Here is a 14,990-nt window from a genome sequence, read left to right on the forward strand (position 1 = left end):
TCCTCAATGCCTTCCGGCGTACCCTCTCAACTGAGATCAGTACCATACAATCAGTGTCAACTTAACGGTAAATGCTAAACAGTCGGTTAGTTTAGTTCTTTATTTAGACTAAACAGCTATTTAAACGAATTAAACGTTCATTACGGGATAGATTATTACCAAACAGCTGATTAAATGGATACGGCCGGTTACTTTATATTGTCTGCGCGCAGACTAAACGGTCGGGTAAACAAACAGTGCTTACGACCAAGCGCCGCCACAGGGTGCGCTACTCGATTATAGTTTCTAGGGGAAACCGAACTAAAATACAAATTCATCAAGTTCTTAATTTCGTACACAATCCCTCCAGTTGGCGCAAGAGCAAACGTGTCTGCGACTCTAGAGCTGGTTTTGCGAGCATGGGAGTCGATTTCAACGATCACCTTGCTCATCCCCATCTCTTCTGCAGCCCGAACACCCTCCAAACAAGCCAGCAGTTATGCGTGAAAAGCATGGAGCAGATGAGAACAGCTTCCTGCAACCGGCCGGCCTTAATGACAATTCCTGCATCATCTCGTATGACGAAACCCCAGCCACCTTCCAAAGAGTCTTTGTTATAAGCCCGATCGCAGTTTATTTTGAACCAGTCCTCTCCCTCGGCCTTTCCCAGCGTTTTCTGCCTTTTCTATTTTCTATACTCGGCCCTGCAGCTGTTTGGGTGCCTCCCATCGCCATGAACTCAATCAGAATTCCTTCCAACAACATATGCTATTTTCGATGGCTCCATTCTTTGCTCCCCTTCCCTCACCCTGTTTCGCTCCAGCCACCAATGCCACAGCAGGGTTATCACCTTCATTTTCTTCTCTTCCTCCAGACTCGGAATATATCCAGCTGCTTCTCTTGCTGTCCCAACATCTGCCATACTGGTCGCACCATCTTACTACCTCGAGGTGTCATTGGTCTCCCGCCTCATCCACTCCCTGCTGGGCAGTCATGGAAAAGGTCCAAAATGATAAGTAGAAGATTGACGGGAAGAGCGGAGGAATCCCCAGTTGGTTAAACAGACTATCATGTCACACAGCCATTCACGGTTCATTATTATTCTACATTCTAGTATTGCATCGCCTCGTGCACAAGCGTAAGCTTTTGGCTTAAGATCAGAAGTTCAAAACACTATACACAACGCCCTGCCCGCCTGGCACCATCAGCTCGGGCCTCTCCGCAGCTAGCTAGCGGGCCTAGCGCCGCCGCGGTATGCCGGTGCCCTCCTCGCCCATGGCGCCGACGTCGTTGAACGCCTGCCCCGTCATGTGGTCCGCCGCCTTCACCCGCAGCATCACGTCCTCCTCGGGTTCGCCGCCGCCCCCGGGCGTCGCCGTTGTCGCAGCAGCCTTCCCGCCGGTGCCTTTTCCTTTGCCGCCGCCGGTCGCCTCCGCCCGTTTCCGCTCCACCACGTCCGTCGGCATCACCATCTTCTCCCCGAAGGCGCCCATCGCGCCGGTCGCCTTCCCGTAGATGTTTGCCGTCGCCGCCCGGCCCCTGCAATCGCAAAGCCGAGGAAGAGAACAGTCACTCCCGGCTCGCGCGCGTACGTGCCGTAACCATTAATCAGCATGGTACGCTTCCCAGGAAAAATGGACGAGTTTGTACTTCTCCTCCTCGGACGGCTCGTGCGTGCGCCGCGCCTCCTCCCGGGCCTTCTCCGCCGCGCGCCGACGCACGTCCTCCCCCTGCTGCCACGCCGACTCGTCCGTCTCGCCCTTCCTCCCCGCGGCGTCGCCCGCGAGCGCCCGCCGAGCGCCCTCCTTCATGTCCGCCGCGTACTCCCTGGCGCTCTCCGCAGCCGCCGCCGCCGCCGCCGCGTCCGTGGCACTACTCTCGTCGTGCCGGGCGCCGCCGCCGCCGGAGAAGGTACTGCGGACGGCGCCCACGACGGACCGCGCGCTATCCTGCACACTGCTCAGGATGCCGCCGCCGCCGCGGGGGCTGGCGGGCGCCGCATCGTGGGCATGGTCCCGCCTGGACGCGTCGAGCTCGTCGGCCGCCTTCTGCGCCGCGGCCCGCGCGTGCTCCTCGCGGCTCTTCTGCGTGGACGCCATGGCACAAAACTGTCTCTGATGTAGCTGCCGATCAGCGTGTCAAGCGAGCTTTCTGGTTTGCTTGGGTGTGTGTGAGCGGCGGATGCGGCGCGAGGCGGCCAATAAAACGACGGCGATAGGAGCGTGACGCGGCGCCGGCCGAGGAGCTGCGGGCGTCGCGCGGCGCGCCGCGTGTGAGGAGGGCCGACACGTGCCGGCGCATGCAGGCATGGCGTTCGACTTCTTCCCACCTGCAACGGATAAGGAACGAATCGTAGCGTTGCGTGTGCCTAGGCGACGTGTGCCGACATGTATCATCTAGCAGAAGAGGAAATTGTATCGATCAGTGATCAATTGTGGCTGTACTCCAGGATTTTGGAATTTTGGTACACGGCATGCTTTGGCTGGGTAGGCCATGGAGCTACAGTGCCGTCGGAAACGCCGTGGCTTTTTGTTGGAGCTGAACTAGCTAGCGCACGGCGGTAATCTTTGGGCATTTTCCAAACAAAAATAAGCCTACGCGTGTGTTCCGTCATGTCCCTTTACCAAAATATCAAATAGCCCTAGCAGGCTGAAACTGCCCCTTACTATTGCTGCTGCTGCCACCTTATTAGATTTAACCCTACATACTGCCTCCCCGGTATGAGGCAGCAGCTGAAAGACGACGACGCAACAACATGGCTATTTTGTGCTTGGCGATCAACGTGACCGGCCTGGAACTGTTTTGCAGCGGCGGCCAATTAAATTAGCTCATCCGCTCGTCGCAGACATGTCGTTCCGTTAGACTGTTCCGGCGTCGATTACGATTGTTCTAGTCATTGCGTTGGCCCTAGGGATGAGGGATCGCACGAGCGCGGGAGAAAACCTCATCGAAATTTATTTGCACATCATATCTTCATCACGTGACAGGCGGAAATACAAGATCGAAGCATAGTTCATGTCGCAGATTAGGCTGTCAAAGCTCATGGGAGATTTGAGATAAGAGATCGAGACGCGACATCTCGTCTCTTTATTTGTTCTGCTGGTCGGATACATCGAGAAGCACGCAACGCCGCCGGCCAGGTGGCATCAATCAGCTCCGGCGGCCCCCTCTCGACCCGTTCCGATCGAGTATAGTATCAGCCGGAGCGTCGCCGTCGCGGCATGCCGGTGCCCTCCTCCCCCATCACGCCGACGTCGTTGAACGCCTGCCCCGTCATCTGGTCCGCCGCCTTCACCCGCAGCATCACGTCCTCCTCCGACTCCCCGCCGCCCAGCTTGGTCCTGTCCGCCGCGTACTCCCTGGCGCCCTCCGCCCTGTCCGCGGCCGCGTCCATGGCGCCGCGCGCCCTGTCCGCCACCGCGTCCTTGGTCTCGGCGGCCTTGTCCATGGTCGCGTCCGCCACGCCCCTGGCCTTCGCCTTCCCTTCCTCGGCGTAGCCCATGGCGGCGCTGTCTTGGGTACCGCCCCGGTCGCCGCTGGAGAAGGTGTCCTGGACGGCGCCCATGGCGGAGCGCGCGCTCTCCTGCACGCTGCCCAGGATGCCGCCGCCGCCGCCGCGGGGGCTGGCGGGCTCGTCCTCCCGCCTCGCCGCGTGGAGCTCGTCGGCCGCCTTCTGCGCCGCGGACTGGGCGCGCTCCTCGTGGCTCCTCTGCATGGACGCCATGGTATTGCTACTAGAGTGCTAGCTGACTTTCAGCTGGTCGTCGAGTGGGTTTTGCTTTGCTTTGCTTTGCTTTGGGTGCGAGTGGAGAGCACGGCTGGAGCGTGGCAGGCAATAAAAAGGGCGGCGAGAGTTCTCCCGAGAGAGGGTGACGAGGTGCGCGGTGGCTGCCGCCGGCGTCGCACTGCACGCCGCGTGTGAAGCTGGAGGACACGCACGCATACTACTGCATGTGCCGCTCCACGGCTCCAGGCTAAAAGAAGGGAACTTGTGCTGCTGTCCCATGCACAACGGAGTTACAAAAGTTGGAGGCAGTTTCGTACATTAAAAAGAAGTTTAAGGCAGTTATGTGGAGTCTCTCTCTCTCTCTATCTCTCTCTGCCCCCTTACCGATCACAAATCTGATTTTCACGCGACAGATAAAAAAACTAAAGTTCATTTTTTATCATCCACCTATCATCGAAGTTCGATTTTGGTCATTCAACTCCAAAACCGGAAATTCTTGACCGTTCATATTTAGTCATCGGATGGTTTTGCTGGGTAGTTTGGGTGACATGGATGCCATGTGGCGATGTATCCACGTGTTAGCCCTCCTCTCTCCCTTCCTTCTATCCTCTCCTCTCTCTCTCTTTCTCGCTAATGCAGCATCGCCGGCCGAACGAGCTCGAGCTCCGCCGCGGGCCAGCACCGTCGGCCGGGCGAGCTCGAGCTCCGCCGTGGCGCTCTTCTCCTGCGGGATCTTCAGCACCAGATGGCGCAGAGGAACATTGGGCTGCCGTTGTCCTCCTTCTCATCCTCATCGTCGGCGTCGCAGAGCTTCACGTAGTGGAGGCTGCCGGTGCACCACCCGCCGCAGGCGTCATCGTCCGCCTCGGCGTCGGCGAGCGGGGCGGATGCCAGGGACGCGCTGCTGAGCGCGGAGGACAAGTTTGTGGTGGGTCGTGGCAGCGCTGCAGGATCCGGCGGGGGAGATGGAGGCGGCAGTGAGGCTGAATCCGGCGGGGTTCATGGCTGGGGTGGTAGCCGCGGTTCGGGAGCCGGCAACCGTTGGGCGCGAAGGTGCTCCACATCATGCTGCTAGAGGAGGGGATGGTAGGCCGTTGGTGGGAGTGCGCCATCGGCATCTTGGCCGCCATCCAGGGGGTGGAGGAGGCGGCGGCGAGGAGGAGGACAGGGCGGAGCCACCGCCGCCACAAGAGGTAGTGAAGGCGGTGGTGGCGGCAATGCAGGGCGAGTGCAGCATGCGCGGACGGTGCACGTGCGAGCTGCAGCTCCGCCGCGGGGCAGCGCAGCCGGCCAGGCGAGCTGGAGCTCCGTTGTGGGCCAGCAGCGCCGGCCGGGCGAGCTCGAGCTCCACAGCGGGTCAGCACCGCCGGGGCAAGCGAGCTGCAACTCCGCCACGGACCAGCGCAGCCGGCCGGCGAGCTGGAGCTCCACCGCAGGCCCACGCCACCGAGCCAGCGCGGCCAGCCGGGCGAGCTGGAGAGGCGCGGGTGGAGGGTGGCGGCCGGCGCAGTGTGAGAAGAGAGGGAGAGGAGAGGAGAGAAGAGAGAGAGGGAGAGGAGAGAAGAGGGAGAGATGAGAGGGGAGGGCTGACACATGGGCCCCACCGTCATGTGACGTCCATATCAGCAAAATCACCACCACGTGGCATACATGTCACCCAAACCACCTAGCAAACCCGTTCGATGGTCAAATATAAACGGCTTTGATAGTTTGATGGTCAAGAATATTAGATTTTAAAGTTGGATGATAAAAATCGAACTCAGGTGATAATTGGATGGTCAAAAAAATAGGGAGTTGCTATTTGTTGTTGACTGATTGTGTAATTTAAATTCTGCCTAACCTTTAGCCCATTGATATGTCCTAATTTTGGTGTTTCGGTGATCGCTCATTCGCTTGTGATATCAATATATCAGGTTTACATAACAATTTTAAAAAATAAGCCGGTAAATTCTCGAGATTGATGAAGTCATCAAGGCACCTCGCTGTCGACAGGAACGTTACTTACCACTGAAAACAAAATAGCTAGAAAATTCGCTCCCACAGAGAGTTGAACCTAAGACCTAAATTGCTACCGAGACTTTTGTAACCACTAGGCTGCAAGTTCTTTCGCACAATTTTTAAAAGCTTGAAGCATATAATGTATGAAAATATTAAGTATTTTTGAAAAAAAAAATGTGTTGCTGTGTTGCATACACATGTAACTCATTTGTTTTGTTGCAAATTGTAGTATCCTTTAAGTGCACCATGGTTGAGTGCTTAAAAGAACATTGGTTGTAGGCGCATCCTCAGCTGTTCCTAGGTGTTGCTAGATCCTGATCAACACCGTGTGTAGCAGGCTCAAACAACGGCGTATTTTCTCCAAACTAAAATAAGGAAAAATATAAATATGGGTCAATTTCTTGTATATAATCGAAAATACTATCCATTACTTGCCATGACATGTGTTGGGGTCCAGATGTGTCACCAATTAACAGTCTGACAGAGCCGAATAATTAAGTCCTTTCTGTTTAGTGTTGGATTGCTGTAAAATCAAATAGTAGGAGCTCTTAATAAGATACATGAGTCTTGTATAAACACTTAAACATAGGATTGCATATAAGTACACCAACTTTAAAATGATAAAAAATAAAGAAAAAAATTGCGTGCCATCGGCCATCCGATCCGCTTCAGCGTCCCTCCTAGTCGTGTGACGACTGACGAATCACTTGTACGGAGATTCCTCCAGGTGCTGCACCCGGCACCTCCGCCCCATCGGAATGGGTCGGTAATAGAACAGCTCCGCCTTGCCGGGGGCACGGCCGCCTGCGGCAGCAACCTTCCCGTTCGGGTCCTTCGACGGCATCGCCACGCTAATCCCCGACGCCCTCGAGCACTGCCGTAGAGACGCGAACACGACCACCAGCCTCTTCGAGTTCGTTGGCCGGCGGCCGGCGGCGTCCGGCTTGACAGCAGGCACGCCCGCGGCGTGCCGCTCGTCGTCGTCGTCATCGGAGACCACCACCACCGTGTGATGGCCTTTAGATGGGGAGAGCGGCGCCTGCGCACGCTTCTGCTGCACGGTGGTGCAGGTGGCGACGACGTCGTGCGACGGAGCCGTCGTATGTTGTTCGCTTGTCCTGTCTGGACGTGGCGGCGGCGGCGGCGCGGCCTCCATCCTGAGGAGCTGCTCGAGGCTCGGCCTCCTCCTCGCCCCCCGGCGGCGCTCCACCCCGGCCGTGTCGCCGCCGTTGCTCGGCTGCTCGTCGCCTGTGCTGATGGCGGCATCACGCGCGCACGTCGTCATCCGGAGGACGGCGGCGAAGGGCGAGCGTATGAGACTCATGACGGCGTGCCTCGGCCTCCTCATCGCCTTCCCGGGGAGCGGCGGTGGAGACACGCCGCCTGAGACTGGAGACCCGCCATCGTCGTCGTCGTCCAAGAGCGACGCGGACTCGTCATCGTTGCGGACGACAACACCGGATGCCATCGGTAGCGCGCCTTCCTTTCTTTGGTTTATGATGATCAGATCACCTGAGGCGCGCTCCGCAACCGCAAGCACGAGGAAGAGGAGAGCTGGGCAAGGTGGTTTTTATAACGAGAACCGATCGAGCTGCTGAGAAGTGAGCTGGCTAGATTGCTGAGAAGTGAGCTGCTGATATGACTGCTGATGAGTAGGTAGGCTTCAGTGAGATTTTGGTGCGTTGCCATGGTTCGTTGAGCTACCGTACTGAGAATCTCAGATTGTGACATTTTTGTTGGTTGAGGAGGTTTCGAAATTGCAACTTCTTGATGAACGATATTGGCTATTGGCACATTGCCCAGAGCAGGAGAAGCAGGGTTGCATGCCACGTAGCTAGGTAATAAGGCTTCTATTTTTCCCTTCCTTCCATTACGTGTACAAATAAATTGCGAGATTAATTTTTGTTGTTCTTGCACCGGCTAGCCGGATGTACTCTTCTGCTATATCAATGAAATAAGCACATTCTCGTACCCGTTCGTTCAAAAAAAATTAGGTAGATCGTTTATAGATGAATTTTTAGAGAACATTGTTGAACTTATTTGGACACTAATGGGCATGAACAAAGGGATCCATACAGCACACGCAACCAAGGAAGAAGTACTAGCGTGGTTGTAAATTTTCAATAATAATATGTTTGGTTGCCCGCAAAAAAAAATGTTTGGTCAACCTCCAATTCTGGATTTTGAGCTCTAAAAGACACTAGCTAAAAGCTACGAGTAGATATATAAAAGTCGCTTTGGAGAAAGCCCCTACACTTTGTGCTTAGAGGAGCTGGATTCTAGCATTGAAGCTGAAAGCTAACCACACTCATCCTGTTTTAGATGACATTTTTTTAAAAAAATAAAAGATTATACCAATAAGCTACTTTGGAAATACAAAATTTGAGTTTACACAAAAAACATCATATGGATTTACTAAAACTCCAAAATAGTGGCAATGTTAATAATACCATTGCTTGTAAAATACTGCGAGAATGGTTGTAACTAAACACCCTAGCTTTTAAAAAGCGAAAGTATTTTACAAATCATAGTGCTTTTTTGAAACTAAGAAAGAAATTATCCAAACACGACCTGACTTGTTTGGATGTGTTTTGTTCAAATATGTACAAAGTAATCGATTTGTCTATATTTTTTTTCTCAAAGAAAGGTTGAGATTTATTACAGAGCATATAGCAGATTCAATATAAAACAAAGCGGCTGCCCTAACTAGTTGATGGATGACGTCTCTAAACAAGCATTATTTGCATCGTTCATATCGCTATTCTACATAATCCTGACAATATCATTTTATATTCTAAACACGTTAGATGGGAAAAAGTTTCATCCAGTTACGAATAATCCATATCATCATTCTACGGAATAGGAAACTTGAAGAATATTATTTTTACACTCCTAGCCCCCTCACAACTTTAGCGCAAAGACATAGTGATATGAGATTGTTTAGAGGTGTTAGATGACAATTGGTGGATAAGTATATAACTTCCTGACATATTTACATAAGGATGTTGGCATCAAAACTAAAATCTAAACAAATTAACCATAATGTTTTATCTATACCTATTTATAAAGCACGTAAAATTTTCATCTAATTTTTTGGTTGGTCCGCCTTGTGTCATTGACAGCTGGGTCTTAATCCATTCCGTATTCGAGTCAGATCAGCTCTGCATTCATGACTCGATTACGTAGATCCCTATAAATTAACGCATAAACTATTATACATATCCAATACTTATACCAACTTTATCCGTAGCAATATACGAATATATTTGTTAAGAGTGTTTTCTCGTGATTTCAGTAACGGATGTAAGATTTTTTTGGTAAAGCTTGGGAAATTGAAAAATCCTGACAGAAACGACGCTGCTTTCCCAGGATTTTGTACATGAACGGCATGATGCGCCCGTACATGAAGCACAAGACGAATGGAAGCCGGTCCGGCACGCATCACGAGGCAAATCCAACCGCCGCCAGCGTCCGCCCCGTGCCAAGGCAGCCGTCCGCGCAGGGACAGCAGCAACTGAAAACCCTGCTAAAACCCCGACGATTTGACCCCCGCCGCCGGCGCAGCGAAATCACACACAACCTACTCAGACGTCAGTCCTCACGACGCCGCCACCCCCAAATCAACCCCACGCGCCGCCGCCGCCGCTCGCCATGGGATCCTCCGCCAGCCAAGCCGCGGCCCCTCCTCCTCCGGCCTACGGGGCCCCGCCCCCCTTCGCGGCCGCCGACGCCGCTGCCGCCGCCCCGCCGCCGAAGCCCCATGAGGAGGAGGCGGCCGAGGAGAAGGTGGACTACCTCAACCTCCCGTGCCCGGTCCCCTACGAGGAGATCCAGCGCGAGGCCTTCAGTAAGCCCCCGGCGCCGTTCCCCCCTTTCCACCCTCCTCGTTTGATCTGCGCTTTCAATCGCCGCCGCAGCTGGATGGCGAGTAACGATGTGATCTTCGTCGATTGTGTTGCAGTGGCGCTGAAGGCGGACACCTTCGAGGGCATGCGCTTCGATTTCACCAAGATGATCAGCCCGCATTTCGCATTGAGCCACAGGTGCCCGACTCGGAGCTCCTCCCCGCGTTTTTTTTTCTGTACTGGGAACCACTAGCTTTCTGGCGATGTTGTAACAATTGATTTGCTGTGCGTTTGTTTGAACCAGTGTAAACATGGGATCCGTCGAGGTCCCGGCACAGGGGAACGATGTGATCAAGATCCCCACCTCCAACTATGAGTTTGGTGCCAACTTTATCAATGAGAAGGTTGTACTCCTTGCCCTTTAAGGACGCTGTTGAGCATGTCTGGTTTGGCTTCATGTTCTCTACAGGGTATCATTCCTGATCTTTAGTGGCCTTGTAGATGATGCTCATGGGGAGGGTCTCGCATGAAGGGAGGGAGAACATCCGCGTCAAATTTGATCTAACAGAAAACCTCTCTGTAAAGATAAACGCTCAGGTAATCTATTTGAAACTGCCAGTAAAATTGGTGATCATATGGGTGATACTTTACACCACATCTTTAAATTCCTTTGTTGACTGATTTTTTGATCTTGCAGTTGACAAGTGAGCCCCATTACTCCCAGGGCATGTTTAATTTCGACTATAAGGTCAGTCTCTCTTTGTACAGATGTTGGCATGCAAGATATGACCATCTGGTTCGATGGGCTATCGTAGCAGTTTTATATTTCATTTTGTTTGTTTAGCAAGTAACTATGTATGGTATCTAACTCGTTTCTCTTATGAGCTAAATAAGTCAATACAATTGCTGCTGCACTGCTTTTGGACATTGTGTATGGCAAAGATAGAAATCATTTAACCTGTTTTGCTCTGCTATTTTGTTTTACATCTCGGAAGTCTGCTTGTTCTCTCTTTGAATTAGATACGTATATGGCTTGAGTTGTGTTGAAGTTAGTGAATGCTAATGGCCCAGTCAGCTCAGGCAACCACTTGATGACATCAATGTATCGGCTGTATCCTAATCTTGTAGTGTCCCATGAATTATGATTCTTTTCTAGGCTGGTACATTTTTTTTATAAATAGCGGGCTAGTTATGGCATTTAGCGGAGAGCTCTGCTCAGCCGCTATTTAGTAGAACACTGTCATGGCAGCAGCTAGCGTCAACCGCTATAGCCCGCTATTTGGAACACTGATTTTTTGAGACGAGCAACACTTTTTATTACTTATTATTTTCATTTGCAAATATTATGGTTTCACCTTCCAATCTGGTGTATCTTTTAATGCCTTGCTTTCTCTGCCCAAATATGTGCTTTAATTTGTACTTGATTGCTTTTTTACCCATGATTACAGGGCAAAGATTTTAGGACTCAGATTCAACTTGGGAACAATGCCTTCTATGGAGCAAACTACATTCAAGTACATACTTCCATGTTTTCTCATAAAAACCATTGTGGCAATTTATTGTGTTTAATTATATTTGTGCTGCCTATTTGATGATAAACTGTTACTGCACTATTATCCACCTCCCACGCTAAATATTCGAAACATATTTGTGTTTTAACATTGTCTCAGTGTCTTCATTTTTTAAAAAAGTAATAAATAGCATGAAAGTTTCCCTAGTGTTCTAGTAATACATTTGTTTTGGTTATTGTTGAATGAAACATTACTGTTTAGTAATGCTTTGTAATTCTAATTCCTACTTGTAAGTTGCCATACTACTACAAATTTAAACAATTTACTTGTAAGTTGCCATACGGGACGGGTGGAATGCAGAACAGACATTTTACTTCCCTTTTCGTTCACTTGAAGTTTACTTCAAAAAATTGTTATTCGTGTTACAAGAAACCATTCGTGTTTCAAAGCATTATAACTCCTGAATAACCTTCTCAGTGCATCAAGCACTAACATAGCACGGTAGGACCCCAGACAACATGGCTTAAGCAGTCAACAGTGTTGTGCTTTGCTTTTGAGTCTGTTGTTTGAACCGGAGGTTATAAGGGATGGCAGATCTATACCTGCTTAAGATCATGATGTACAACGTAGTGCCTATTTCGCTCATAGTCTCATGAGTCTGATTTTAATTGAGACAGAAGGAAATTTCATGGAATATGGGGAATACACAGAAGTTAATTTCATATGGAGCATGTGCAGCTAACATGCTTGTTTTATCATTTCATGAGTAGGACACGATATTGAATCTTGCTTATTTCTTATGCATTTCAGAGTGTCACAAAGAACCTTTCCTTGGGAACTGAAGCCTTTTGGCTTGGTCAACAGAGGAAATCTGGAGTCGGTGTTGTTGCTCGCTATGACACAAAGAAATGGGTAAGTTCCATTGTGTACAACTTTAAACTATACATGTTCACGATGTCATCCACTATCAGATTTCTCATTTTAGATTTTATCAGTCTACATTTAGGAACCATAGCTACTACTTTCTGGGACTATTTCACTATATTCGAAGAAGGATGCTCAAGTTTGAATCTGCAAATTATTCCATACTTAGATAAAATTTACTGTCTTACTGGCAACATAGATATTCAGGTTGCTAGAATTTTGGAAAGTATTAATTCTACCTTTAATAACGGGTTTTCTGATAATGTTGTTCTAGGTTCGAATTCCCTGAGAGTATGATAAAATAAACTAGTTCTTTAAAGGAAATTCATCTAAAAAAAAGTAAAGCAAAACTATCAATCTTGTCTGAGTACATGCATAAATGTTCTCTTAGTAGTTTCATAGTAGCATCACTTTAGGGTTTTGGTTTGCCTTGAATATTCCAAGTCACGTGATTCCTCGCCTCTCCAGTAAACTCCCGATAGCAATCAAGTAATACATGTTTGGTTTTGTGGTCATCCCCCTGCCCTTTCCACAATTTGAATCAGACTGAGAGATGAAAAGGTATCCTGGAGTCATTAAGTTGCATGCGATCAAACATTTTGGACAACTGATAAGCTTTGTCAGTGTTCTGTCTACTCTCTTACCAGCTTGCAGGCAAATTGTTGACGACTTCTTGGAATTAAATTTAGTACTTTTGCTTCCTATATTTCTGGGAATGAACCGTGTAATTAATTTTTTATGCTAGTCGTAAAGGTATCGTTAGGAAAGACTAGGACTTCATCACAGGAAGCTGAAATTTAATGTTACTCAACTGGTCTTCTCCAGATATGTGTTTTCGAACCTTGAAGATATTATTGTCACTGAGGTTTCCTATTTACTTTCTAATCTCAGGCTCTCAGCTAGAATCTAGATTGTATCAGAAGGTGCCCTTCCCAAACTGTAGGGCAGACTCTGCTTCTTTTTGTGATGCCATTCTCTGTTTGGTAGTGGCTCTTGTTAGTTTTATTTCTGGACTTAAAAAAATGTTAAGTTTGATGTAATGGAAGTACTTAAGACGGGTGTTTGCTAGGTTAAAAATAATTATTTCCTGGTTCAAGTTTCTTGGTTGGTTATCATCCAGCAACTGGCAGATGCTCTTCTAGGAAATACTGTTGAAGCTAAAAATATGCATGGGCGCTGCACCATAGTGATTTTTTTCAGATGAATTTAAGCTCATATATTCTTGTAATGGATCGGTGAAATCAGGTTATATGGTTCTGTTTAGCATATTTTTATGCCTAGGAAAAATTGATCTACCTCATTCATTATTCGTAACAAGAGTGTCAGAACTCATCTTGGTCGAACGCACACTATTGGCGCGAAACACTGGATGGTTTGATTATACATTAAGATGGGGAATAAAATATTTTGATCTGTACTTATGAAGCTTTATCACATATATGTGCAGGTTGCAACTGGTCAAATTGCAACCACTGGAATGGTTGCACTTAGTTATGTCCAGAAAGTATCTGAAAAGGTCAGTGTTCGTTCATATCATTTTTTTTACTACTTGCCTTTTTTTTCTTTATGAGCAGCTTCATTCCATAGCTTCTTTGTACAGGTTTCCCTTGCATCCGATTTCATGTACAATCAAATGACAAAGGATGTAACGGCAAGCTTTGGTTATGATTATATACTTAGACAGGTATCTTTGTTTTTTTTTACACCTCTGTTCCATGCTTTCTTCTTTCTTTCCTTGTTTTGCTAGGAAAGTTAGGTGATATCACATGAAATTCTGTGACACTATATTGTTTTTCAACTTGCAGTGTCGATTGAGGGGGAAGCTGGATACCAATGGTGTGATTTCTGCTCTTTTGGAGGAGCGATTGACTCCAGGCGTTACTTTTCAATTGTCTGCTGAGGTCAGCCTAAGAACCTTACTCTACTATTTAGTATTTGTTACTGTTTCACTGCTGCGCCTCTATTAACATATTAGCATATGTACATACATTGGTTGGTACAACTCAATTACAGCTCATCCAAAAGTTGAAATCACTTGGATGCAGAATTCAAATGCATCGAGATAGCCTAGGTGCATGGTTGTACTTGAGTTGTGCTCAAAGCATTTTCCTTAGCATGAGCGGGGATAAGTCTGAATTAATTAACTGGATGTGATTGAAACACCACGAGATATAAATGTGCCCAGCACCCATAGTTCAAAACATAGAGTAGAACTATACCTGAAGAAAAAAAATTCCTTGAACCTCAATCCTTAGCACAATGGCACCTGATGGCCTTAATTGTGTCCTGTAGAAATGATGCTGTTGTTCCCTGCATAAAGGGAATCTTGTTGACCTTCCTGTATATTCATTTTCAATTTATTATGTTATTTTTAAGTTTGATCTCTATGTCATTGAACTTCCACATTTTCTGGATACAAGTTCCTAGCAATACTGCATGTTCCGTTATATTAATATACATAAGCATTCAATTCCATACTGAAAGGACTGCTTAAAAAATAATGGCTGATTTTTTTCCCACAATCTCTTGCAGATTGACCATTGGAAGAAAGATTACAAGTTTGGGTTTGGTATGGCTGTTGGAGAGTAAGATAGACTGCGTAAGAGGACTTAGCAGTTCCTCGGGACACATGTACAATCATAGTGGTTGGCATTCGTCGACAGGGATTAAGACGATTCTAGTTTTGTTGCATTTATTTGTCTCCAGCTCTTCGTTTAGCGGTTATGGCCCTAGGCCATAGAGCGGCACGTTTTGAAGTTTTGATTGCACTGGGCTCATTACTTGAGTTGAGTAGAATATGTAGCTATGCACCTGCGTTAAACTGGAACAGGGAAAGCCTGAATATATTTCACTCCTACCTGTTACACCGCCTTTTTGGCGCTAGGATTCTCACTGTGTGTGCACGCATGATGCATGCGATGAAGGATTTCCTCGATGTTGAATGATTAAATCCTAGACATAATGGTTTTGAACTTCATTCTCTTGGATGCAAGGTCTAGGTACACT

General features: G+C 48.5%; 3 protein-coding genes across 3 annotated transcripts; 1 reads left to right on the plus strand and 2 right to left on the minus strand.

Annotated features, from left to right (window-relative positions):
* Positions 1-1,050: 1,050 nt before the first annotated feature.
* LOC112892734 (embryonic protein DC-8-like) lies at positions 1,051-3,791 on the minus strand. Its single transcript, XM_025959856.1, has 3 exons — positions 3,181-3,791; positions 1,630-2,116; positions 1,051-1,518 (listed from the first exon to the last, which is right to left on the minus strand). The coding sequence occupies exons 1-3, from the start codon at positions 3,701-3,703 to the stop codon at positions 1,218-1,220; spliced, it is 1,311 nt and encodes a 436-aa protein (XP_025815641.1). The 5' UTR covers positions 3,704-3,791; the 3' UTR covers positions 1,051-1,217.
* Positions 3,792-6,243: 2,452 nt separating this feature from the next.
* Positions 6,244-7,225, minus strand: LOC112895195. The gene has a single exon (XM_025963115.1). It carries the CDS (start codon positions 7,170-7,172, stop codon positions 6,408-6,410), a length of 765 nt encoding a protein of 254 aa, XP_025818900.1. The 5' UTR covers positions 7,173-7,225; the 3' UTR covers positions 6,244-6,407.
* A 2,026-nt stretch (positions 7,226-9,251) lies between these two features.
* LOC112891438 (mitochondrial import receptor subunit TOM40-1-like) lies at positions 9,252-14,956 on the plus strand. The gene is made up of 11 exons (XM_025958290.1): positions 9,252-9,551; positions 9,666-9,747; positions 9,854-9,953; positions 10,051-10,146; positions 10,247-10,297; positions 10,998-11,063; positions 11,871-11,972; positions 13,432-13,500; positions 13,585-13,668; positions 13,790-13,885; positions 14,517-14,956. Exons 1-11 carry the CDS (start codon positions 9,356-9,358, stop codon positions 14,571-14,573), a joined length of 999 nt encoding a protein of 332 aa, XP_025814075.1. The 5' UTR covers positions 9,252-9,355; the 3' UTR covers positions 14,574-14,956.
* Positions 14,957-14,990: the final 34 nt, after the last annotated feature.

Source organism: Panicum hallii, chromosome 5, assembly GCF_002211085.1.
Source record: "Panicum hallii strain FIL2 chromosome 5, PHallii_v3.1, whole genome shotgun sequence".
In the NCBI taxonomy this organism is placed as follows: domain Eukaryota; kingdom Viridiplantae; phylum Streptophyta; class Magnoliopsida; order Poales; family Poaceae; genus Panicum; species Panicum hallii.